The following is a 27,488-nucleotide window of genomic DNA, read 5'->3' as shown; positions in this document are numbered from 1 at the left end:
AAGCACTTTAAAAAGAGGAAGACTTTAAAATAATAATCTGTTTGAGTAGGCGTAATTTGATTCCAGTATTGCGGTTATATCAAATACATTTTCTGGCTATCCATCTTTCCTGCTTAAAATTAAGTTAAAGTGGAAGTGTGATGTTTTTATGATAAAGCTGAAGTGTGTCACTTTTTTCACGATGAAGTATAGCCTACTTTCTGGTATGCCACATAAGACTATAGCTATAAGTAAGGCGATTGTAAGGTAGTTTTCTTTTAGATACAGGGTATGGGTTTGGGAAAATTCTGTGTTTAAAAGACGCCTATAGGCGTCCAGACATTTGGGCTGTCAGTGAAAATTTAAAGGTCCCATTCGTCCTAATCCCATTTTTCAAACTTTAATTAGTGTGTAATGTTGCTATAATAGCATAAATAATACCTGCAAAATGATAAAGCTTCAAGTTTACAGCCAGGCGTTATAATTTTTTTTAACAGAATTCGCCTTTCAAAGCCTACAGAGACCGGCCGGTTTGCACTACAGCCCTCTACTTTCTGGTTGAATGATGTCAATAAAACCGTTTGACTAAACTCCGCCCACATGAATACGTCAGTCGCCAGCTTTGGCTCAAACGGCTCTGGCTAAGGTAAGTTGCTGTCGAATCACAACACACTAAACAAACTACACAGAACTCGTTACGTATTTCTGAAGGAGGGACTTCATAGCACAAGGAAGACATCAGCCTGTTTTTAGGACAGTAAAAACAGCCCTATAAGTAAATTGTGTTTTTAATACATGAAACATGAACACATGTTATATTGTGCACTGTAAACACAATCCAAGCTTTAAAAACAGGAAACGGGACCTTTAAAGGTGCAGTGTGTAAATGTTTGCGCCATCTAGCCGTGATATTGTGAATTGCAACCAATGGCTTAGTCCACCGTTCACTGAAACACATAGTGAAGCTACGGTAGCCGCCACAGGACGAACATGTTGTTTTCTAAGACAAAATACAGTAGTGACAAAACACTCTCTGTACAGCAGTTTGTCTGTAAATAGGGCTACTGTAGAAACATGGCGGCACACAATGGCGACTTCCATGTAAGGGGGCCCACAGCGTATGTAGATAAAAATGTCTCATTCTAAGATAATAAACACATAACTGTTCATTATGTAATGTCTTTATGCACCACTGATAATATAGTTATGTATATAAAATTGCATTTCTGTCATTAAATCCTTCTTAAAGTTACACACTGCACCTTTAATAGATGTCTAACCATAGCCCAAAAATAAATAAAATAAAATACAAAAATAAATGAAACTAAACACCTTGTAATCACTTTTGACTTTGTGTACATCTTGCAAGTTATTTTGGGAAAAACATCATGTTAGCAAATTCAAGCTTGATCTGGTTTACTAACAGCAGGATTATATCGGGTCTATATTTAACCTAGATGATAAAATGACAGCTATTGCTTGCGGATTTGGCTTTAAAATATTAGGGACATATCTATTGGGTAGGCTTTTGTCCAACTGGGAACACTTGAGACGAACAAGAATAAGATTTGAGATGACAGTAACACTTCTCAAGCTGTATGATTTATATTTATTTTCTTTGGAAAATATAAACAGATATTTAGTATGTAAAAACATTGGAGCAGCATTTGACAGAACATAAGAAATAAAAGAACATCTTCACACAGTTCCACAGACTTCCACTGAGTCACAAATACAGCCCCGAGAACCACCACCATGTCAAACATCTTCTTGCATTTTAACATCTTTACAACAAAACGGCAGAATCTCCCCGGTTCCACCAGAGGTTCTGCCATCCAGAGGACATCCCAGGAGAACAGCAATTCTGAGCAAAACCAAACACTTCACAACACAGCACTGCCGGGGCTTTATCCAGTAGATACTTTGCTTATTGGGGAAGACAACTTGAGTTTTTGCAGCGTTTTGAAAGGTAATCATAACGTATCTGTAAATAGAGATATATGTATGTGTATATATATATAGATATATAAATATACCATTCTTTCCCACAAATATGAAATATGTACAACAACTGAAACGTACACACGTCTGCACTGTCCAAATAATGCTTTCCACTGACAAAGCATCGCAGAAGACGCGCATAATACGGTTTGGTTTCTTTATCTTTCTTTTGTTTCCGTTGGGATACAACGTGTAAACTTTCATGATTATACATCCGTTTGCTTCGTTTGCAGCACAGGTACCCGAAGACTCACAAGTTTAACAAACACACACACTTGACCATGCAATCCTGTGAAGTCTTCGGTCATGTAAACGGTTTAGATCATCTTCATGTTGACTCGTCTGGGCCCGCTTGTTTCTGTGAGTTCCGAGTTCGCTCCTTTCCTCTTTCGTGGGACGTACTGGATGTCCACGCTCCCCCTGTGCTTCCCTTTGCCTCGGCTCCACGCAAACAACAACAGGAAACAGAACAACACGACGCCCAGGAAGCTGAGGCAGCCCATTGCCGTGGAGACCAGGATGGTGGTGAAGTCCAACACCACCCTGATGGTGAACTCTTCGGTGCCATTAGTCAGTGAGTTGTTGTAGTCGGGGTCAAAAATGTAGCTGTGGTTGGCGTAAAGAGCTCTGTCTCTGATTCCCGAGGTTTTCACAGCGAGCGTTACGGACAGGGTAGCGTTTCCGGCCGGGTTGGACGCCACGCACACGTACATGCCGCTATCCTGCGGCTCTGCCATGCGGAATTCGAGTGAGCCGTTGGTGTGGACGACGACTCTGCCTGTACTCTTCGTGGTAATGTGTCGCCTAAGCGGTGTCAGCCATGAGACAGAGGGAGGTGGTGCCCCCTCCGCACTGCAGTACAGCCAAGCTCTCTGTCCTTCTTCCGCCTGTGCCGGATATGTTGCCATGGAGACGACCCTGGGTTTGGTGCAGATTACATAACGAGATATTAGATTTTCCGCCAGGTCCCTTAGGAGTTTCCCAGCTAAGGGGGCAGGCGCACTACATTCAGGTTGAACATCCCCGTACGGCAGAAGCGGATTCCTCTCCAGCAGCCAACGCAGGCGACAGTCGCACACTAACGGATTCTGACCAACCAGGAGACTCTGCAGCGACTCGGAAGCAGGAAAAACACCTCTTTCGAGTGTGGACAGGCGGTTGTACGAGAGGTCCAGAAGGCGCAGCGAGGAGGCTCCTTGAAAGGCCTGTGGCTCCACGCTGAGCAGATTAGACTGTCGCACTCGTACAACCTCCAGCCTGTCCATTCCCCGCAGCCATCCTGCTGGCAGTACCCGTATACGGCTGTAAGACAGATTAAGATGTGTCAGGTACGACAGGTGCGTCACGACCGGCACGTTTGACAGGTTGGTGTGTGTAACAGACAGCGTGCTGAGGTTCAGCCCCTGCAGGGCTGAGGTGGGAAACCCCTCCAACAGAGGCCAGCGGTCCACCTCTAGGTGTTTGAGTCGTTGAAGTCCCTTGAAGGCGTGCGCCTGAAGCTCGGCGATGCCCAGGTCCCGCAAACGCAAGACAGTCAGGCCGTGCAGGTGCGCGAGAGCATGCGTGGGCACCGTGCTCAAGTTGCAACGCTGCAGTGTTAGGGATCGCAGAGATGCCAGGCCGCTGAATGCCCGCGGGGCTATAAACACCAATTCATTATCACTTAGCTCTAACACACGCAGCCTCCTCTGCTCCTCGAACCCGTAGTCCAGCAGTATAACAAGGCGGTTCTGACTTACATCCAGCAGGGTGAGCTCACTGAGGCCAGCCAGCGCGCCACGAGGCAGCAACGTCAGCTGGTTACTGCGCAGTCGGAGCACCCGAAGACGCGGTTGGGCACGGAAACTATTGGGCTCCACGGAGGACAACAGGTTGTTGCTAAGATCCAGCTCCTCCAGCAGAAGCAGTGAAGAGAAGTTCTGCGGCGTCACGATCCGTAGACGGTTTTTACTCAAGTCTAACGCCCTTGTCTCTATAGGGATGCCCTCAGGCACCTGCGCCAGCCGTCTTCGATGGCATGAAACGGAGCGGGTGGGCACCGCACACTCACAGCGGGCAGGACAGGCATGGGCGGGGCACTGAAACAGCAGGAGTGACAGGAGGGAGAATCCCACAGCACAAATGAACGAAGAGAACAGCATGGCCACCTGCAAAGACAGAGATAGAGAGAGGGGGAAAAGAGAGAACAAGGGCAGACAAAGAACAAGACATGTGATATGAAAATTTATATCATTGCATGATTAGTATGCCTAGTCGAAATCATTTTTAGTTGAATGAAATAAAAAAAATCAAATGTGCTAAACAGAACTGAGAATATTTATATTGTTAATTGTAAACACAATTAAATAATTTTTTTTTTTTAATGGACAGGGTTATAGGACTTTAGTTCTGCATGCACATATTCTATTTGGGCATCATAATTATACACTTGTAAACATTACAGATGGGCATTTTGGTAAGTTTGTATACTCAACATACAAATTAATAATTTATATATGCAGTAGGAGAAAAAAATCTCTCTCTAACTGCTTCAAAGGAAAAATGCATGATGCAGAAACTCATAGTACCGCATGCTACTGCTAAAAATGTAGCTAATCATCAAATAAAATAAAATGAGGCTCTTTATTGGCATGTTTGCATAATTTACAGGTTTGAGTATAGTGCAAGAAATAAAATCACACAATTATTGTGTCTGAATAATTGAGTACTTATTCCCATCTCCAGTAAACATCCACATGTATAATCTATGAGATTATAATGCACATACATGAACACAAGCCCATTTCTTTCATACTAATTCCCTAATAAAAATCCTCTTCCTGATTCTTGATGATAGGAACCCTGTGTTACATCGATTGTCTCTCTCGCTTATACGCACACACATACAAAGCCTGCTTTCAGAGAGACATCTCCAAACATGCCATAACCATGGAAACCCCATGCTCCCTTGGCACAACTCCTGCTTTGCCAATCAAAATCAATAATGGAAGAAAGCAAACGGCAGGCAGACAGGCATTCCACAGGTCTGTGAAACACGGGTGTGTAATTTAGACACCTTAGACTGATTTTAACCCTAAATTGTGTGTGTGTTTAGTGTAAAAATAAATAAATAGGGAGTGTATCTAAACTAATGTGCATTCTAGAGACACGTAATATTAAAATATTACATGATTATTTATTAAAAATAAATGAAATTAGATATTTCTTATTGTATAGTGACAGCTCATGGATGCTCTATTATTAATCCATCAATTAGCATCCTCTACTTTAAAACAGGCTGATGTACAACCCTTATTATGGACAACATGATTAACCATCCCTAAAAAGGTTCACCAACGGGGGACATTTTTATGTGTATCTATCTTGCATGAGATTGCATCGTTTAAACCCGCATCTAAATTACAGTCATTTGGTCTCGGCATTAAAAATGTATGCTTCCATCGTAAAAGCCCAACATGTTGAGATTTTCCCTAGAAAACAGTACAGCCTTTTGCTTTAGATAATTAAACCTTAAAGCATCCCTAACTATCTGACCATTTCAGAAGCTTTTATTCTACATGGTTCTCAATCTTGGTCTAATTGGAAAAGTTTTAATGCTCCCACAAACATAATGCAAACCGTTGAATACCATAAAATGATGTGTTTCACGTTATGAAGAAGAGATGAGTGTTGTTGTTGCTTTGAAAATATCACTATATCCGAGCATAGTTTGGGAAAAGTTATGTGCCCTAATTTCTAAAAAAAAAAATAGTTAATTAGAAAATCATAATGCATTCTGCCATCTCCTTTGCTCTGAAGGGCTATAAAAGAAAGACCCACTGGTCATAATCATAGGCTAAATAAATGGGCCACACAGTCTTCAGTGAACTGGTGAGACTCACACAAACCAATATAGCTACAGACTGACCTGTATACATTGAATCAACCTTGTGCCTATTTTCCTTTAATAATTCCTGTGAATGTGTGGCTTTTTGTATATCAATATATTTTATAGGATCTGTTTTTGTGTACTCACTACTATTTATCAATTAATTTAAATTCATATTTGCACTATACTATAAATTATAATTTATATCCAAATGTGCTATTTTTATATACATATATTTTTTGATATTTCTGTTTTTCATCGCTTCACATTCTATTTCTGTATCATTTGTATTCATATTATTCTGCCAATATGTTCTTCTAGTATTTCTGAGAACATAGCTTCTGTAACTATTGTACATGTAAAGGATAATGTACTGTATAGGCAGCTGGTTGTTATTGTAAAAATTATGCCATGACAGTGGACACGACGTGAAGCGAAGGTTCTTGTTTCACCCTGAAGAAGCTTATTTCCCGATAATAATCGTCTGCCTATACATTATCCTGATTATTACGTAGCTGTAAAAAAACTTTGCTACCTTACATTTTTTGTAAAATCAACTCAGAGTTACAAGTCATGTCAACTTATCTTGACAAGAGATGAGTTGCTATAACTTATGAAATGAAGTTGACGTTTTTCAGCTATAGACGGTTTCATCGGACGCTTGTGCGCTGACTCGATACACGCCTGGATCCAAACTTTACTTACGGTTTCGGTTTTTTAATGGTCTGACTAGTTGCTAAACTTATCTCTTGAACAAATGCCTGGTTGAAAATAACTAATGTTTTGGTTTCCTATGTAATTTATTTGTTGTTGTTTTTGCTTGTTATATAAATAAACTACGTTTAAAGAACTTTGTTGTTATTTATTCCTGGCAGAGTTTACCGGAAGTTACGTGCGAACCACGACAGCCGCTTGTTTATGTTGTTACTGCTGAAACCGTCTAGATTTTATGTGTAGTTTTAACAACTCATCTCTAGTCAAGATAAATAATAGTTAGTTGAAATGACTTGTAAATCTGGGTGATTCAACAGAAAATGTAAGGCAGTAAATAATTTTTTATAGTGTAAGAAACATTAAATATTGATTTGAATAAGCTCATTTTTAACGAATGCAGACCTTCCACGTGAAAAACCTTTTTATTTTCGGTTTTAAGATAAGACAAGATGTTTACATGCCACACTGTAAAAAAAACTTTGCTGTCTTAAATTTTTTGTTAAATCAACTCAGATTTACGAGTCATGTCAACAGAAATTTTGTCACAACTTATAAAATATAGTTGAGAAAAGTCAACTTAAATTTATAAGTCATAACAACTCACCTGTAGTTATAACAACTCATCTCTAGTCAAGATAAATAATAGTTAGTTGAAATGACTTGTAAATCTGAGTTGATTCAACAAAAAATTTTAAGGCAGCAAAGATTTTTTTACAGTATGTTATTAAAAGACATTTATATACAATTTTGTGTTGAACTGTAGCTGTCAAAATGATTTGCAGCATCCAGGTTACCGTGTGTTATAAGTTTTTAACGATTGTTATCTGGGAATAACAAACTTGCAAATGTTGTGACTGGCCAATAAGAATCAAGCATCCCAACGAGCCTTGTAATCTATGAGCAATAAAAGTAACTCCTTCTAATTTCAATTAATTAAATCAGCAAGAAAAAGATAAAGGTGCACGCTCTTTAAAAATCAATTTCAGATTCTACTCGTCCAAAAAACTCTGTGTGAGTAGCACAGTCAGCCTCTTTCAAAAGCTCAGAGTGATTAGTAAAATCAATTTTCTCCTTTCCTTTAAAAATCAATATCAGTACATGCCACAACCCTCGCTGTTGCATTTTCACTGCTGTTAACTGAGAATGTCCTTGCGTGCACAAAAGAAGCATTTCTCAGCCATGGCACAATTCAAGTTTCATTCACGACTCCATCAGGTTCGTGGCGACACAAAGCGCGAAACGTCTGCCTGCCAGCATGAGTGTCAGAATGAAGACAGAGGACGCATCTGGGTAAAACATCGGGGGGCAACACTAAGCCTGTGGTTCATTATAGGGAGCAGCTTACTGACAGGAGAAGTTTATTAAGTTTTAATGAGTTAATAATTCAATTCATCCCAGCCGATCCAATGACAGTATCAGCAGCAGGGAAGAGCATGGGTGTTGATGTAATTCTTGCTAAAGGTGCCTGGATTAGAGAGGCATTTCTAAAGTTAATCAATTAATCATTACAAAGTCCTCTTTTCAAGGACTGAGATAAGCTATTATGTCAGAGGATACGTTGTCACGCAGCAGGTAACATTTTTTGGCTTGGATAAATGCGCGCTTTCGGTTCGTTTATTAAATATGTGTTATCTCAGTTATCTCTCTACCAGACATGGCAGCACAGGTTTAATAGTTTATCCAAAATAAAAACGATGTCATTATTTACTTACTTTTATGTCAGTCGAAAGCAACATTACAGTACTTTCTTGTGTGGAGCTCAGTAATTCGCAAATCGTGCAAAGTGCTCTTCTCTGTGCAACTGTCTTTATTCCCTTATTGTATTCTGTTAAATATCTCCACCTGTGTTTCAAAGAGGAAAGAAACTCATGGGTTTTGAAACAACTTAAGATATTAAATTTCGTCTTTAATACTCAACAAATGTACATAATTTACATCGCAGCCTAACGCTCCTACGAGCATGTGGCTAATGAAAAGCTTGTGTAGTTTTCTAGTGTATAAAAATAAAGATCAGGCCATTTCCTCATGCGCTGCAGGTGAGCTTTGGAAAGATTTGCCCGCATCACCCCCATTGATCTACATCAGTGTCTCGCCTCCACAGACGGGTATTGTGAAGCCTGCGGTTTTTCTTACTTTGAGGACATTCTGCAGATTAACTTGGGTCTAATTTTAGTTTATCTAATTTTAGTCTCATCCATTTTTCATTGAGTGAAACCACCACACCCACCGAGAGAGACGTGTCCCATCTCCCACCGGGTTGATGTGGTGTCGGAGCTACCTGACACCAAGGGGGAATGCAAAAGTTGGTGTGTTGGTGAGTCTGAATGGGAACCAGCCTGTAGCGTACACACATATATATCAGTATAAATCCGAGGAATGCTTGTGAATGTACAGTAGAGCGTGTGTTTGCTGACCTTCATCCCGCGGGGTCTCTGGATCTCATGTTTTATTCAGCTCTACAGCGCGAGCTTGATCTACATTGGGTGATCATTTCTTACAGAGGTATCTAAATGTAGGTGCCACGGGCTGTGTGTGTTCCCTGTATGTCGCTTTCAGTCAACGCGCCGTAGTATCTCTATGATACTCTGATCCAGCCCAGTGGAGCGCTATTGACTCCTGCTATTGATCTCTGTGTTATTACACATTCACTTCTCAGCGCGTCTCTCATGCATTGCACAAGACTGAAACCCTGTGTAGCTCGGCACCCATGGCAACGAGCCGTCAGTCAAGCTCTTATCTCTGAATGTTTCATTTCCCTAGAGCTCAGGTGAAAATCTACTGAATACTTTAATAATACTCAAATGATTTTCCAGGAGTCTGCGGGTTCACAAATTTGAACGCCGAATTAAACACTACGGTTTTTCTGTACAAAACTTGGGTCTGATCTTTCTGTGTTATTTTCCTGAGGCAATTAATGTTGTGCTTTTACGGCCCACACATAGACTGTAAAAAAGATGGACGTAGTGGCCGTGATGTCACCCATAGGTTTCTGAAGATCGTTTTTGAAGCTTAAAGCGTAACTAAACCCTAAACCAACTTTTTTTAGTAAATGATCTGTAAGAATGATGCTTTATTAGTGCTGTTCATTGATTTTAGTAAGTTTTTTGACATTTGGATGTAAAGTGTTTTTAATACTACAATATATGTTGTAAAAACGTCTGAGTGCTGCCCTCTTCAGGTTGAGCGGTGGCTACTGCAGTTGAATTTTCCTATTGGATGGTGGGTCCAAAAAATGACTCGTGACGTAAGCAGGTTCAAGATCACCACGCCCTTGTTACAATCTCACCACACACTTAGTTCGTCCCCTCTATCTCCTTGAGATCTGCCCACTTTTCTTGCATTTTTCAAATATTGCCAGTGGGTGGAGTCAGGCTCTGACCAGGGGTTTAGTTACACTTTAAAGTACGCGGTACATGTCGTTGCCATCGTGGCCGAGCGTCACCGCACATCACTCGCGGATATCCAAAAATGGGTAAAGAGGTGGGACGTTGGTGCAGCTGAGGTGGCTGGTTGCTAAACCACGCCCACCTAGCTCGACTCTAGTGACAGCGGTGGCAGTTCAACCGTCACTCAAGTGGCCACGCCCTTAATTATGCAGAACTTTAAAGTTTAATATAATTGAAACGGATGAGTTACACAAAAATTCACCACCCTCACAGTTGTCATGAAGGGCAAAATTAGCTATACAGACCAAACACACTTTTTGTACCAGGCTGTAAACATATTATTTTCTGCTGTAAAGTTAGCCATTTTAACATGAGGGTCTATGGGGATTGACTCCCTTTTGGAGCCAGCCTCTAGTGGCCAGTCGATGAATAGCAGTTTATAACACTTCAGTATTGGCTTCATCAGAGAGATCGGAAGGTTGCCCCTCGGGCCCACATGAAGCAGGTGCACGTCTGTAAACATTTTCAAAATGAAAAGGTCAATGGAAAGGGTACCCTTCCAAGAAGTAGACCTTTGCTCCTCAAGAGTCCATATTAGTATCTCAGAGGTACATATCGGTACCAAATGTACACATATCTGTACCTAAGTGGTGCATATTTGGAAATTTTTAAAGGGTACTGCGCCAATGGGACTTTTAAAAAAAAGATTTTATCCATTAAATGATGAAGCAAAGCATTAAACCAGGCACGTCCTGATGCTTAGTTTTACCAAGTGTACTTTTTCTATACTTTAATAAGTGTGATGTGTATATCGCAGCGGGGGAGCAATACTGTACAGTCCTGGTAAAGTAAGACAAATCACATAGTGTGCTGCGGATCCTCCAGGCAGGATCTGTGGTGCGCAAATTACGTTCAGCACTAAGTGTTTTGGGCGTGTTTGTGCCATTGCCTGATTTGCATAAATCACGTGCTGAAAGATCGCAGACAGAATGTGCAAATAATCCATGCTTTATGTGTGATTTATTTTTAGATGCCTGTTTTGGGGTTTTGGTGAATATTTCTTGCACATTTCATTCAGCGGTTCTCAATGGAATACATTAGTATGTTGATGTTTGCATGTTTGTGTGTGTGTGTGTGTCTGGTAGGGCGTGTAAAGGCTGATGCAATGTGTTTATGTTTACTGAACATCAGTAGGGTGCCTGGGCTCAGCTGCTAATGCTTTAAGTCTGGGTATGTTTGTCAAGCCTGTCAGCACCCGCTATTCAAATAACAAGAGTTAAAACGAGGATTAACCTATGAGAATCACTAAATACAACCATGCAAATATTTACGCACACAATGGATAAACACACGCGTAGCTGACAGATAAATATATATATATATATATATATATGGGTATTTATGGTGTAAGGAGAAATGTATACTTTTAGATGGTGCCTGTGATTTACCATTGCTGTTCACTATAGTAGAAAAGTCCAATGGTGTGACAGTTTTACACCATGTAGTCTTGTGTAGGCCATTTCATAATTAACATAAGGTCATAAAACTGCATGCATAATATTAATATGAATAATGCATTTTAAAATAGTTACATTAATTAAAACATGCCACAATGGAGGGCGTTACGTTAGCTGCCCATATACAGTTGCATACAGTACACACATTTACATTTAGGTATGTACCAGGCGCTTTTATTCAAAGCAACTTACGAAAGTGAAGAAAAACAATAGAACGATCTGTCTAAGGAAAGCAGGAGTTCATTCGCACACATAATACCCACATAAAGCTATTTTAGATACACATATTGCATATCTATAATAGTAATAATGCAATTTCTAAATCTCGGGAGTTTTGAGAACATTTCTTGGATGTATGACATTAAAATTGTGTAAGAAACAATGATACAATGTGCATCGTATCATTGCAAGAAACTCAAAATGCAAAGGGCACATAGATATGATGTAAGGGCACAGAAAATAATTGAAGACACAATAGAAAATATATTGAAAGATACAAGTTCATAAGATGGAAAAATTAGAAGAATATAAGCAGTAAATCAAAAAGAAGAACATGTTACAATGGATAACAGCAAAACAATGAGACAAAGAAATCAGGCACTGATTCATCTTTCCACCTGCGCGCCTGGATAATACCATTAATCTGTGTGCAGTCACGTTTATTTGGCCAACAGGTTTTTTCCACCCATTGGTATTTGTCTGTTTGTATGTATATGACTGTGCTGTATACTGTGTAGCTAAGGCATCATTTATGTCTTGTGCCGATTTTTCCTATTCATGCCGAATGTGTGTACACCAACACGCTCACAAAGACAGAAAGGGCTGTGGGAGACGGAGAGAAAGACAGAGGTTTGATCAGCCGACTGCCTTCAGACTTTGCTTCTGCAATGCTAATTAACCCTGCAGACAAAATTCAACACCGCACTCACACAACAAACGCACACCCACACACAGGACCTTCTTGGTAACTGTGCCTAAAAGTTTAAAAGATGTTATGTATTCTTTTCACGTATAATTTCTTTAACAAATGTTCTTCTGTAGGGTAAAGGCAATACTCAATAATTATGCTTGATGAGCCATTTCCATTCACAACAAAGATATTTCTCTTAAAGTCCCCCTGTAGTCTATCATGTTATCCCGTAAAACTCATATTTGAGTATCAACTTACATCAATTCAGAAATAATAATGTCCTTGTGTCTTAAAATAGATTAAATGTAATTTTCATATTCATAGATCCACATATACTAAATGTAGTATACGTGGATCTATGCATATGCAAATTAGTTTCCGCCTCCACTCCATCAAACCAGCTCGCCTCATGAATATGAATATACAAATTAGTCCCCGCCTCCACTCCATCAAACCAGCTTGCCAGAAAGATATGAATATATGAATTAGTCCCCGCCTCCATTAAATTGCACCAGGTCAGAACATAGATAAATATGTATGTAGATGCCACATTTGGCAGTTTCAGCCATGTAGCTTATGGTTTCACAAATCATACGTGAGGTCCACGTTTGCAGCACGTATTATTTTTGTGTGATCTTAACTTTCACACTGCATGTTTAAGTAGCGTGAGAGTCTATGCGGCATCCATACATATCTATGACTCAAAGTAATGATCCACCTGTTCAGTTGTGATTGGCTGCATGTTTGTGACGTAGGAAACCGAGGCAATTTCAAACCGTGGTTTTAAGTCTGTCTTTGGAAAACTACAATTCTGTAGAGAAAATACTCAGTAATGGTGTTGAATAATGAATTTTCACATGGTTTGTCTTGAAGTATATTAAAAATACCACATAGACATTTAACCAACAATTATGGTCCCTAATTTAACAATTTAAGCACATGGCCTAAAGCGCCAAGCGCACAATCTAAAAGGGTTGTTCCTATTCTTGTAATGAGCAATGGGTGTGTTTTGGGTGTAGCGTGCAATAAACCAATGAGAGTCTCAGCTCCCATTTCCTTTAAAAGCCAGTTGCGCTCGCGCCATGCTGATTCCCTTTTAGATGGCGAAATTTAAAAACTAAAAAACTATCGATAAAGAATTTACAAAAGTGTGGCGAGCCGAAACATTTCAGCACCCGGACAGCGCCGTGAGTGTACTGAAAAGCATTACTTAAAAAAGGTTCGCATCTCACCATATCCACAGGTACAAAGTCCTCATATACAATAAATACGTGGGGTAGCATTTAAAAAAATCTAAATAAATGCAATATTTGCATTTGTTTAAAGCAAAGCCTTCAATTACTTACCAGACTACAGGTGAAGGCTTCTAACGTCTTGTGTAATCGGTCCTCATTTATGTCCAAGAGACTCAATAATCATCTTTTACATGTTAATCCTTTAATTCTTCATATTTAAAAACATTTGTGTGCTGCTGCGCATCCATGTGTGTGATAAGCAAACGCGCCTTGTTGTCAGATGTATATTACTAACACGCTCATTAAATAACAAGAAACAATATTGACTTTAGACTTTAGACCAGGTTTCTGTTGGTCAATGGCATAGTCTATTTTAGTTGCCACAAAATAGCAACGCGCCAACAGTGCGCCTGAACACACCTCGTTTTCAGACCAAAATGCCCATGGGCATAAAAAAGGGGGCAAATGTATTTGCTATTTAAATAGCGTGGCGATGAACTTGAAAATGACAACTGCGCCGGGCTGAAAAAACACTTGCATTGCGCCGGGTGTGTGATAGGGCCCAAAAACTTGATTTTCACCATAGGGGGACTCTAAGAAAACGTTTGTCCATGTTAAACTTATCACCACAATGTGGTTGCTTCCTGGCCTGAAATGTTATTGTTAAATGTAATTTTACAAGGTGGCAATTTTGTATTAATTCATTTGATGACAAAACAACAACGATTATTAAAAAATGGAAGAACAAGCACTTTTATCCCTAAACCCTCATGGAGTGAAAGCAGATTGTACTAAAACATATGAATGAGATCATACAAATGTATCAATTGCACCTCATAAAATTGTTACAAATTACCATGAGATTGTGTAAACCGCATTGTTAAGACAAAGAATAGCATTGGGAAAATTCTGATGTTACATGGCAAGGTTTGTTGTACAGCAAGCTTGGGTTTGATCAAATCTCACAGCAATCACATAATAAAATTGTAACAATAATTATAATAGTGATGCTTGCTTTATTGGATCACATGGGGTGATTTTGAATAAGTATCCATAAAACCTTATAATCTTTCTGAGGATTTTTGTCCTCACATTCATCAGGATATTGTTCTTATCTTGGTGAGCATTAGTCCATTTGGCTAGTCCAGGGAATTAGATCAAGATGATGTCAGCTGTTTTAAGAGGAAAGCACTCTTTACAGCAGTCTGTTTTTGATTCCATAGAGTGTATTTCAATTATGGGTCCAAACTAGCTTTGGCAGGAAATCTTGGCATTAGTTTGAATAATTATACTGCGACAACCTATAAAACAAACATGAATAAAATACATGCGTTGATCAGCACTGATGTTCTCCTTTAAAGTGAATTAAACCCCTTAATAACTTATAGTAAATATAGTAAATGCACCTAAACACATAATTGCATCGACCAATTCATTTTTCAAAGTACTCTTAGGGTACTTAAAATGTAGGCGCAGACCATCCAATTTAATCCAAAGTAATTAAACTCAGACCATAAGTGAAATTACATTGGCAGTGGCCACAGCTACAGTATGAAGTTCCTGAACAGCTTCTTCAGCCAAACGTTCACAGACTCTCACATACAGACACGATTGGCACGGCCAAGCGTCTATTTACATGCATATTTATTTGTTGCTCCAAATATGCTAATTCATGCACATAATGCAGATTAGTGAGATAGTTATCGGGCTTCATCTCTTTAAGCACTGTTTGTCCCCAAACATGCTAACAAGTGAGCAGGAGAAATAAATATATGACCTCATTCTCCTGTGCTGCGTTGCGTGAAGCAATGGCAGTCAGGGAGACAAATGTATTAACAATTACAGTGTGCTAGCGTCCCTGTGCTTAGTGGGCGTGAAGTGCATGCAGATGTAAAGTTGAACCACGGTGGCCCTGCTTACACTCAGCACCCAAAAACTCATTCATTCACAAACGGGATGTAATCTGCAGCTACTGAATATGAATAACATTCCTCCCGTTTAGAAATACTGAAAAGTAAAATGAAATTGATAGCAAGTTATTCAAAAATGACTTATGGCATTAACGGAGGGAATAAATTTAGCCAAAAAAAGTCTGATTGTCTCTCTCAAGGATGTTCAGGAAGCTGTCAGAGGCCACCAGGGCTGGCGGAGTTGAAACAGAGCAATCTACACTTTGATTCAATACAGGAACTTTTCTTCTGCGTGTCATACATCTGACAGTATAATGAATCTGGTTGTGAATATTTGTTGACTTATCAAGTATGCATGAGATATTTTGGGAAGCTTGTGAAAGCTCTCATAAAACTTTTGTCATATAGCAACATACAGTGATAATATATATCTGTGAGATAAATAGTTGACAATAGTCAGTCACTGGGTCTTGTACAAAACAACTATACTTAATAGTAATAATAATAATAATAATACTTAAAATTAGAGCAACCTAAGATCAACCTTTCAATGTTAAAATGACAGTTTAGCAAAGGTTTGTCAATGTTTTAATCTCCTCATTGTATTAACTCATGTAAGTTTCTTGTGCAGATAATTAAACTCTATTATTTAGCAGAATGCCCACGTTGCTCTCCACCATGCACATAATGAATTGGGCCAGAAATTTATGGTAGCTCAGTCGAAAATTAAACTTTTGTCATTAATTACTCACAATCATGTTGTTTAAATCTTATTTAATTTCTTTCTTTTCTGCATGAAGCACAAATAGAAACCAAAGAAAAGTTAAGGACTCCTAGCCTCGCCCACTCTTCACTTTTATTGCAAATGCTTTATTTTTGTCAATGCAATAAAAGTGAATGGTGACCGTGGCTGTGAGTCCTTAACATTCTGCCTTTATATCCCACAAAAAATTTATATGGGTTAGCAACAACATAAATTACATTACTAAATAGAAATTAGTAAGTAGATTAAATTTAGGAAGTGATTTTAAAAAAATTTATTTTCTTTAAAGGGGACATATCATGAAAATCAGACTTTTTCCATGTTTAAGTGCTATCATTTGGTCCCCAGTTCTTCTATCAACCTAGAAAATGTGAAAAAGATCAACCCAGTAACAACTTCAGACTGCACGATTTTAGCCCTGATTTTGACCCGTCGGCAGATTTTGAGAAATCGGCGATGACCTACAGCCAATGAGAGAGCAACATTAAGGGCAGCTGGAAGTTCGGGGAGGAGGCTCTCCAACCATTTCCTCCTTCATAATCTTTATTTCTTTTTCTTCTTTCTGCTGCAAATGAGCGCACGTGCAATTTGTATGGTAAGCTTCTTGCAGGCTACCATTTTTAACAATAAACCCAGTCTCGCGTGAGAACTCCGGTCTTGCACGCGTAACCTCGTGTTGTTTCGTTTGCGTCACTTCTTGCGTGTGTTTGGTTGTGAGACGCGTGACAAAGTTGTCGGCGATTCTTCCTATGGTAAAGTCATGCAGTGTGAAAAGATCTGTGACCCAACTAGTTTGAAAATCATGCAGTCTGAACTTGGTATTAGTTTTGGTAAACCATTCTCTGCAAGCATGTGAAAAATAGGTCATTGAAATTTGGCTCCCCTTGTGATGTCAGAAGGGGATCATACCACCCCTTAATCTGCACTCTCCAACCACGGCACTGCCATTTAGTGCAGAGATCAGCTCATTTGCATTTTAAAGGACACACCAAAAAACAGCAAATTTTGCTCACACCTAAGCTGGCAATTTTAACATGTTATAATAAGTTATCTATATGATATTTTAAGCTAAACCTTCACATATATACTCTGGGGACACCAAAGATTTATTTGACATCATAAAAAAGTCTTGTAAAAATATACCTTTTAACAGTTTCTTTATTCCTGTTTCCCTACATCAGCTCCAGATAGCTATCATAGACTGTAGTACTCCATGTAACCCCAATATGAATAAGTGGTAGAGATGATGAATGGAATTTCCTTATTAATTATTAACTTTTGTGCACCACACATTTAAAAATTGAGAGACCACTTCAGAATTAGTTTTAGTTTTTCTAAACTAATGATTTATAAGTATGTGTTCAAATAAAATAATCATTTTTGTTCCTTTCTGTCAACTGCCGAATTTTTGCCAAATTCCTATTGCAGAAAACCAAAACCGGACAAACTAACAAAAAATTGCAATGTATTCAGATCTTGAATACTGCTAGGGAAACAAGTTTATACTAATTTTGAAACAACACAATGCTAATGTTTTACACAGGAACAATTCCAAAATTAATATTGATGGAATAACCCTGATTTTTAATCACATCTTTTCAATCTACATTGCTGTTGGGTGACTTTATTGTCACTCCTGAGGTTTGCATTTGTTGGAATTCAAAAGACACTGGAATGAAATAGTTACAATACATGTAGAAATGACGATTCAAGGCAAAACTGGAGTGGTCTCTTAATTTTGTATACATAACATGTGGATCAGTAAGTGAATTTATTTTATTAAGCACCAAGAGTCCCACTTCATGTCTAGACACCTACTCAAAACACCCCTCCATATGTCCCTGTCACATTTTGCAGATTGTTAACACTACAGTATCTAATTTGTTACCCAGTTGGCATCTCACAAAGTTCTTTAATCAAACCAACAGCTTAACTGTCAGACCTATTAGCTTGGCCTCTGAAGCATGGACTCACAACAAACCCCTTGGGCCAAACGGTTTTACATCACTTGTCGATAGTTCACAATTAATTCAACTCCATATAATAGCAAGCCTTACCTGAGACTGAGCTGATCTGTACAAGAGAGAGACACGTCAACTTATCTGCATATGAAAATTTACTTACACTTCCTTTTTAGTAGTGGAACGAATAACCTCCTAAACATACAGTCCAGTGTTCCTATCTCTCTACAAACAGCACTACTGTATAATCTAAGCAACATATGTTGCCTTTTTATAAATTGCTGCTTTGACTTTATTCTTTCCCGATTTGTATCTTTTGCCACCTGCTGAAAAGTAATTGTAACGATACAATATATGCACATACTAATAAGTCATTTTGGCATATAAGAAAAATGTATTTATGTAAATGTATTTCTGCATGAATCTGAAAACACTTCAAGCTGTATTGGAGTGTGATGTCTTGGGGGGTTTACGTTTACCTTGAAACAAACGTATTTAAATAATTGGAAAATCCTATAAAATGTAGCCTTCGATTCTTGTATTGCTAAAATCCTTTGTAAGCAGTCTGGGGGAATGAATACGGCAAAGCAAAACCATTTTGCTCGGCTAGAGAAATGAGAATGGTTTGATTTTATGGTCCAGTTTTTATATTACAAGTCGCCAACAAAGCAAAAGCAATCACAATACAAACCTGTTACTGTAGCCTACAAAGAGAATGAAGCAGAGATTAACCGGTTAACAATTAAGGTAATTTTGATAATATATCATTAAACTGTGTATTCCCCATGGTTCAATTAAGACTATTGCTTTTTAATGTAAAGAATTACAAGTCCTCCGAGGGTAACGATATGCATGGTGTTGTAGTTATAACTTAATTACTTTAGACTAAATTATTATACATTAGTAGGTGTTTACTAATAGGTAGACAAAAAGTACTTCAAAATTAAGCAAAATCAAATTATTTCCTGTGGTGCTAGGACATTAAATCACAGTCATGCTGATTTTGAGTACAACAAGCACGATTGTGAGCAATATTTTACGCAGCGCTTCTTAATTTTAGAAAACATACTTTTTATTAAATAAAATAAAAATGCAGCCCAAGCATTAAGGTGAGCTTACAGTTTTGCTTGGGAAATTACTTCAGAGGTCAGAATTCACCAAATTTGAACATCTTCACAAAGGGCTTGCATTTCTTCTCTCCAGCGTTCACATGTGTATGGAAGTGAATGGAGCACATAGTCAAGTGTGACCACACCTTTAAGCTTTGTCTGTCACCAAGCAATGAACAGAGTGGAACACAGCATGTGAGAAAAGCAACAGCTCTTTTCCCTTCAACTTCACAAAAAACCTGTTTATAGTTTCAGACAAATCTCACAACTCCTTATATAAAGTAAAGGTGCTTAAAAGGATCATTAAACATTAATTCCAAGGTTCTTGAGAGAAGAATTTCTTTCTTATTAAAGCAGTGGTTCTCAAACTTTTTTGGCGTGCGGCCCCCCTTGGGTACAGTGCATTCCTTCGAGGCCCCCCAAAAGAAAATGTATGACATAAAATATTCTAAAACTTAAACGTTTAAATTAAACAAAACATATTAAATTATACAATGTATTGCTGCTGGTTAGTAGCCTTATTTTTCTGAGGTTTCATTACACAGAATTTATTATAAATTAATGTTTTTTTATAAAATGTCATAATTCTGGGGCCCCCCTGGCACCATCTCGCGGCCCCCCTGGGGTCCCGGCCCCCAGTTTGAGAACCACTGGTATAAAGTAATGCGCACGGCTGCACGAGCATTCATGAGATATTCACCCCCCCCCCTCGCCCAGTGATACCGGTTTGTGCACACGTCAATTAGCGATGGGAACATATCCTCACTGTCACATTCATATAGGCTACAGAACCTTCTTCCACTACAAAAAACATTTTGTGCATCAGAAATGTTCTTTGGATGTAAAGATTTTTTGGAACCATACAGCTTGATAAAGAACCTTGATTTTGAAGACATGCAACAAACACATGTATATTAATAATTGTGTGAAAACACAGCATACTGAATATCAAACTTCTAGAAACAATGTTTGACCAATCTAGAGGCATAGTTTTTTTAAATTATTTTAGGCGATGAGGGTTGGTAACATGCCAAATAATCAACACTAGCAATTACAAATTAACCCTCCTTATATTTTAAAGGGGCCATGTCACAATACTTTTGTAAGATGTTAAATAAATCTTTGGTGTCCCCAGAGTACATAAGTAAAGTTTTAGCTCAAAATACCATATAGATAATTGACACTTTGTAGGTGTGAGCAAAAATGTGCCATTTTGGGTGTGTCCTTTAAAATGCAAATGAGCTGAAGTGCAAACACTGATCACAATGATGGTGGTTTGTTGAAATTAAAACACAATTGTGCTGCGAATAATTTTTTCTCTATGTCTTTCTCTCTGCACTAATGGCAGTGCTGTGGTTGGATAGTGCAGATTAAGGGGTGGTATTATTATAACAAGAGCTCCTTATGACATCATAAGGAGAGCCAAATTTCTACGACCTATTTTTTCATGTGCTTTTAGAGAATGGTTTCCCAAAACTAAGTTATTGGGTTGATCTTTTTCACATTTTCTAGGTTGATAGAAGCACTGGGGACCCAATCATAGCACGTAAACATGGAAAAAGTAAGATTTTCATGCCATGGCCCCTTTAAATAAAATAAAGAATTTTTTTTTTTATTTAGTGCTTTCTACATAAAATTATCCTACATAATGTAAAGAAAATATAACTTTGATAACTTTAATATTGACTAAGGTCATGTCAAAAATTGAAATCAGTGTAAAATCAATGACAGAAATCAATTTTGATGCTCCTAATCTCATAATGAGATTTAAGCCTGGATACAGACAGACTCACATTTAGGCCTATATAATGATCAATGAAAACCTATGGAAGGCCATTTTAGTCCCCTACACCCAATGTTCAAGAGCTAAACTCATCACCCAATCAAATTGGAGGACAAGAACTTATTGCTGTTTATGAAAATAAATTAAGAACAAAACCTTGTTCAAAACTTTTCTTCAAAACCCATAATTTTCCCAAATCCATCCACACTCTCAAAAAAAGACAGTAGCTTATACACTCTCACATCCTTACACACAACTCATTCACAGATATATTAATTCATACCATGTTCAAAAAGTTACCTACGTTTATGTTGTAAGAGAGCAACAGATTTATCCGATGCTCCCCAGGTCTCTTGTTCACCAGAAGCTTTTCCACTCCAAAACAGCCTCTATCAATTTGCCAGGTCCATTACCTAAATCTCCTCAATGTTTCTGTTTTTTCCCCTCTCAGTCAGCCCCTAATGGATGTGAAAATGGGCTTCATATCTCATACATCTTGCTGAGCTCATATTTTTCCCTAACACGAATGAACCCAAATCATCGTGCTTCTCTCACGCGTAACGTAACGGCAAGGCACGCGAGCTGGACATGCAAATGACACGCGCGCACACTAATTTATTCTAAGTTAGGCTACTTACTTATTCAGGCAAACCTCTGCGTGTGTATCCCGAAGGTAGGTCTGTATCCTCTCTGACTGCTTAAACCTGTGTCTCGCCACCCATGAATTCGGACTTTTTGCTCTTTAACCGTGAACAGCATCCATCACTGTCCTATCCTCCTCTCTATCAGCACGAGAGAGAGAGAGGAAATGTTGAATGCCACGCGAGAGTAAAATGCCGCGCGTGCTGTCCGCCGAGAGCCCCGCTAATGGATAAGCGAATCAGCGTCGACACCTGACCGTCACAGACAAAGTGAACTACTGACACAGTTCACCGATGAAATAACGCATTTCTCACAAACCTCGCACTCGTGCTTCTTTTCTTCCAGCTCGGTCTCCACTAAAGCGCAGCAGGAGCGGGCTGTGAAAATTTGCAGCAAACCCCTGGCAGAATACATCACCAGTTTCCCCTTTATGACTCACATTGCACACACATACACACCTGTGATTTGGATTTTCTCCTACCTGCCACGAAAAGAGTGTGTCTTCAATACATGCACGCTTTTTCTCTCCAAACTAGTATTCTTAGAAATAGCGTAATACTAACTCAAGGGATGAGTATAGGTGTGCGTGTTGTTTAATGTGTGCTGGTTACCTGTGGCTGCTGCTCTAGATGCCATAAGGATCAGCCTTCCTGTAATCAGTGTCTGAGTGATCAGCTAAAGGAAGAGGGAACAGCCAGCACTCTGTCTCCACGACAACGCCCGGTAGATGCCACACCTCCAGTTCGGGCAGCTCAAGAACAATAAGCGTTTATCTCTCCACCCTCCCTTACTTGGCTTCTCTATCCGCCGTTTCCCGCTGTAAAGCTGGGCTCATTCGGAGAGAGTGACGTGCTGGTGTGTGACGTCTTACCAAAAGCGAGGCTAGTGTGCATGTGAGTTCCACAAGGGATTAGATACTTTCATGTCTATGACGCACAGTAGAAAGAGGAAGAGAGAGAGAGAGGGCAGGAGAGAAAAAGAGATGGAGTGTGAGGAAGAGACAGTGGATGGGGTCGTCATGGAGATATTCATCCATGGAGAATGTAGGGTGAATGATGGGGAGAGGAGGGAGGGGTAGTGGCACAAGGAAAGCCCTACGACACACACACATGCACTCACACACTACACTTTCTATTCAGTCTCAAAGAAAAGAGAAACTAAGTCGCTAATGAAAAACGCACAAAAGCGCTCACGCTGATCTGCCTCAGCGGTATTCTCTCTTTTTCCTCATGAGCTTTTCTAATGTAAAGACTGGCCCTGAGGGAGGTCCATGTACAGCAATATTGTACGTCTGACTTAATGCTCTTGCCTTCAGATTAAAATGGCACCGAATGCCTCAAACCCGTCGCCCTCTCTGAGATTACACCTCACCCTGTCCGGCATCCCTGTAATACGGGCTTCAATTTGCAACCCTACTGATGGGGCAAAGTAAAGGGCAATCGTCTTGACAATACTTAACGAAACATGAAATGTCACGTCCAATTCATATCAACATGGTGTCGATGAAAATTACCATAGGCTATCTACCGTTGGGACTACCGTAGACAGCTTTCACATTCTGCTCGCTAAACAAAGGCAATTTGGTACACTGCATTCAGTGGGTTTTGTAATGAAACCATTTCAAGTTTCAAACCATCATAACAAGAAAATAATTGATTTGATAGGCCTTCATCAGGAAGCATTGATGTAAGATAGTAAGTGTACGTCGACTGCATCTGGGGCATAAATGTATGCAGCATGTGCTCTGTTGAATGCCAAATGTGCAGATAGTAGAACCTTATCATCTGATTCTGATATCAAACGAAGCTTATTGTAATTTCACAAGTTGCACATCCAACCCACACAAACAATGTCATCTTTCAGTTTTACCTGTGTGGTGAGAATTACAGTAAGCCTGACTTAGTGTAAGTGTTGCAGTAAATAGACAACATTGAAGGCAAAAGTGCCTACGCTGTCGCATTCGCACATCTACAGTGGATGAGTGTTTGCTTCTATCCCAAATCCATATGTTGTGATGGTCTAGGTTAGCACCTTCTAAAGCTATTTTCAATTGTCCTATGCTTTCAAGAGCTAAAATCTGTTCTCTACACACAGACTGTGTTTTGTACACTTGAATTCACTCCCCAAAAGTAGTGGCAGCTGTGTTTTTGTTAAATCCGTTTGGAATACTGAACTAATATTTAATGCAAAGACAGTATTTAATACACTGACAACTCTACAGGAGTGCTGCTAGCAAATCACAGATACGGAGTGTGCTGACTCCTTTGCAAATTTTGAGACCCATCTGTCTCGTAGTTGCTGGTGTGCCCTATTTTCTAGTGCTAACCCATACATTACAGTTCAAGGAAAGTGTGTTTTAGAGGACGTGCTAAATGAGCATAAACAAACACAGCACCTTTGTTAAGAGCGGTTTATTAAAAAGTTGCCTGAGGGATAAGGCATCTCCAGCCGAAAAAAAGCTACAGGAAACTATTTGCATTTATTGTTTACAGTGTTTAAATTTATGAAATGACAAAGTTGTAAATAATAGCTCACCAAAATTCAGTAGCTGGTGAAGTTCCCGTGTTTCAGGCCTATTATAGCCTACACATGATATATGGGTGAGACAATAGGGGTGAGCGGGGCACAAACTAACGCAGGGTTAAATGTAACAGAGCTACTTTACATATTTACCGTATACAAAGCCGAGCAATCTGTGCTTTTGGTCTTTTCTCTTACTGTCAGAAGATGATCTCCTGTGAATTAGTGAAAACTTTTGATGTGTTTTGGTTATGATATTGAACAAAGAGTGTTTTGGAGGCATAAAAGTAAATTTCTTCATCTTATGTTTTTTTTTTCGATTTCTGAGTTGGGTGTGTAAGTCACCAAATCCATCCTTATTATTTTATAATTATTTTATATTATCACTGTCTTGTTGCCTAAAACTTAACACCATTTTGAAACATGTCAGCAATTCTAGTAAATTATAGCTGGAATTGAAAACATTTTTACACAGCGGGGTTTGTTGTAACACAGCATTACAACTAAGCCTCCACAATGATAATGAAAACAAAATACTATTTATCAAGATGATAACTGTTAATAATATTGTATTAACAGTTATCATCTTGATAAATTAGTATTTAGGGAAAATAACTCACAAATTTTAAAAAAAATCTATTTATATGCAATGATGCATAATACAAGGATGGTTAGATGAAGGATCATGAATGGATGAATGTGTGGATATCTATCTATTATAGGCAGATATATAAACAATTTCCACCTTATGTAAATAGGCAAAATTTTATTGATTATTGCGTTTAAAATATTTTTTTTAGCAGGTGTTTTAACAAACCCTCTGTTTGTTACAATGAACCCCACCTATGTGGTAAGTTGTAACGTTTGCACTCCTGTCGCTTCCAGTGTAATTGTACAATAACGGTAGGTCCCACAAACAAACTTTAGGTGTTCATTTGTAGCAGAGATGTGTGTGTTGATTGTGTAAAAAAGTGATTAATCTAACTTAAATATTTTTTGAATGATAGAGCCAAAGTAAAAAAAAACTTTAGGTTGTGCCCCGCTCTCCCCTATTTTATTTTTGGGTGAACATTTATTTTATTAAAGTGATAGTTATCCCCAAATGAAAATTCTGTCTTATACCAATATGTTGTCCTTAACCTGTATAAGTTTCTTTATTCTGGTGAACACAAAATAAGTTATTTTGATAAATTATGGTAAGCACATAGTTGATGGTACCCATAGTATTCGCACTGTGGAAGTAAATGGGTACCATCAGTTATGTGCTTACCATAATATCTTCTTTTGTGTTCGGCAGAAGGGAAAAATTGGAGGGTGATTAAATGACAGAATTTTTATTTTTGGTTAAACAATTCCTTTATTAAGCTTCTGGGTCACTGTAACAGAAGTCTGCATGTGACCACATGGACAGATGATTTAATTTACAAACAAAAATGAAGGACCATAACAGATATGCATTAAACAACAAGGGAAAAGACAATAGAAGAACAGAATTGGTTTGGTACTTCTTTATGAATAAAACAACAAAGCAGTACAAAGATAACTGAGATAAAAACAAACAATTTAATTATTTAGAAGACGCTTTGATGTTTTTCCAAATGTTTGATCATTTAAAGTGTTTTGTTTCAAAGAAACAAATAGAGAAGATGTGATGCTTATAAGAACCTTATAGCACCATACTAGGCTACATACAAAAAGAAAAAGGAGCATGGAGTGAAATGCATTGATTAACGTCTCTTTTCACACGTCTGCCATGCAAGAGAAATTAGTGATAATCGTGCAGTGCCGCGTGTCAGAGTTTAAGTGTGAATAGAAAACACTTGCAGGCTTCCTCACGCACACTTCATATGAAGCTCCTCGCTGGCCAGCCGGTTGCCATTGGAAACCATCAGAGCGCATCAAAACCTGTCCTCGAGGGACTCCTGCCACCAGCAATCCTGTCCACTGAAACACACTTAGCGTGTGCGACAAAGTGCGCTTTGCCATATGTGGACAATTCGGTTTCTCACCGCTTGCCTCATAAAAGAAATGGAAACTCATTTGTCAGCACTCTAATAACAGCCAGGGAAAGCATTTTAGGGGTCATGCTGTGCTCGGATATTGGGCAAGACATTTGAGAAAATGAAATAATTATGAGATGGTACAAATATAAATCTAAAGAACAAGGCAACAAAAACATACAAAACGGTACTCAAATCGCCTTCAGGGGTACTCATTTTTATGATTTATTATGTGGTGAGATATAACGGTTTGGCCTATGAGTTTTAAATAACTGAATATGTAAATAAATGTAAATAGTAATAACATTCATACCTGAGAACTGCATACTAAATCCATGCTAAACTACCACAGGCAAAGTCCTTATGAAATCAAAACTGAACTTGCTTGGCTTTAGTATAAATAAGGATATCTATAAGCTAGTATACTCTGATACATTTACAAAATTCCCATTTAGAAGATAATAAAGCATTCAAAACTCACAGTTTCTCACTTCCAATACAGATTCATTTTTGTGACATCATTCTGCACTTTAGCCTCTCATCAGATTCTAGGCTGTGAGGTAAACTAAAAGCTACTGGCTATTTTGAAAAGGGAAGGGGTCACTCATTATGTCCCACCCCAACTTCCTGTTTCAGTGTAAATTACGTCAACGCATCGCACAAAGCTGCACATTTCAAAGCACTTAAGTGGGTCTTTAAATTTCAAGAGCCATGTGGCTGGGCTTCTTTAGACAAAGAGAAAAAAAATCTAAACTGAAATAATGAAAATAATAGCAAACATTTTTGCAGGATGGAGCCAAGGACTGAGCTCTTTAAAGAGCACCTATTGTTTTTAAATTTCCTTTGGTGTGTAAGTGTGTATTAGTACACGTTTACGATATACAAAAGTAAACGATGACACGAGTTATTGTCTCCAACGTAAATCTCTTTTTTTTGGACTGCAACAAAAACACGGATTGTAGGCAACAGTTTACTTCCTGGGATTTGTGATGTAGACAAGACTGACATTATCATAATTCCTCCTGCTTGGACGCAACCAAATCTTTCAAACATGGTAAGAAGCGTCACATTTCCGGCTGACGTCAGAGGTATTCAAGCCAATCACAACGTACAGGTTAGCTGGCCAATAAGGAACACAGAGCTTTTCAAATTTGTGCATTTCAGGAAGAGAGTGAAATCTGGAGATACAA

General features: G+C 38.7%; 1 protein-coding gene across 4 annotated transcripts; it reads right to left on the bottom strand.

The window, feature by feature from the left end:
• Nucleotides 1-844: 844 nt before the first annotated feature.
• lingo2b (leucine rich repeat and Ig domain containing 2b) lies at nt 845-22,636 on the bottom strand. Of its 4 annotated transcripts, none has more exons than XM_065297049.1 (2): nt 22,390-22,636; nt 845-4,127 (listed from the first exon to the last, which is right to left on the bottom strand). In XM_065297049.1, the coding sequence occupies exon 2, from the start codon at nt 4,119-4,121 to the stop codon at nt 2,298-2,300; it is 1,824 nt and encodes a 607-aa protein (XP_065153121.1). In that variant the 5' UTR covers nt 4,122-4,127; nt 22,390-22,636; the 3' UTR covers nt 845-2,297. The 4 variants fall into 4 exon arrangements, with proteins under 4 accessions (XP_065153121.1, XP_065153124.1, XP_065153122.1 ...); XM_065297052.2 differs by lacking the exon at nt 22,390-22,636 and adding an exon at nt 22,237-22,359; XM_065297050.1 differs by lacking the exon at nt 22,390-22,636 and adding an exon at nt 21,775-22,214.
• Nucleotides 22,637-27,488: the final 4,852 nt, after the last annotated feature.

The sequence above is a fragment of the Paramisgurnus dabryanus genome, chromosome 20 (assembly GCF_030506205.2).
Source record: "Paramisgurnus dabryanus chromosome 20, PD_genome_1.1, whole genome shotgun sequence".
Lineage (NCBI taxonomy): Eukaryota > Metazoa > Chordata > Actinopteri > Cypriniformes > Cobitidae > Paramisgurnus > Paramisgurnus dabryanus.
Note: the sequence above shows the minus strand (reverse complement) of the source record. Positions and strands in the feature narration are given on the sequence as shown.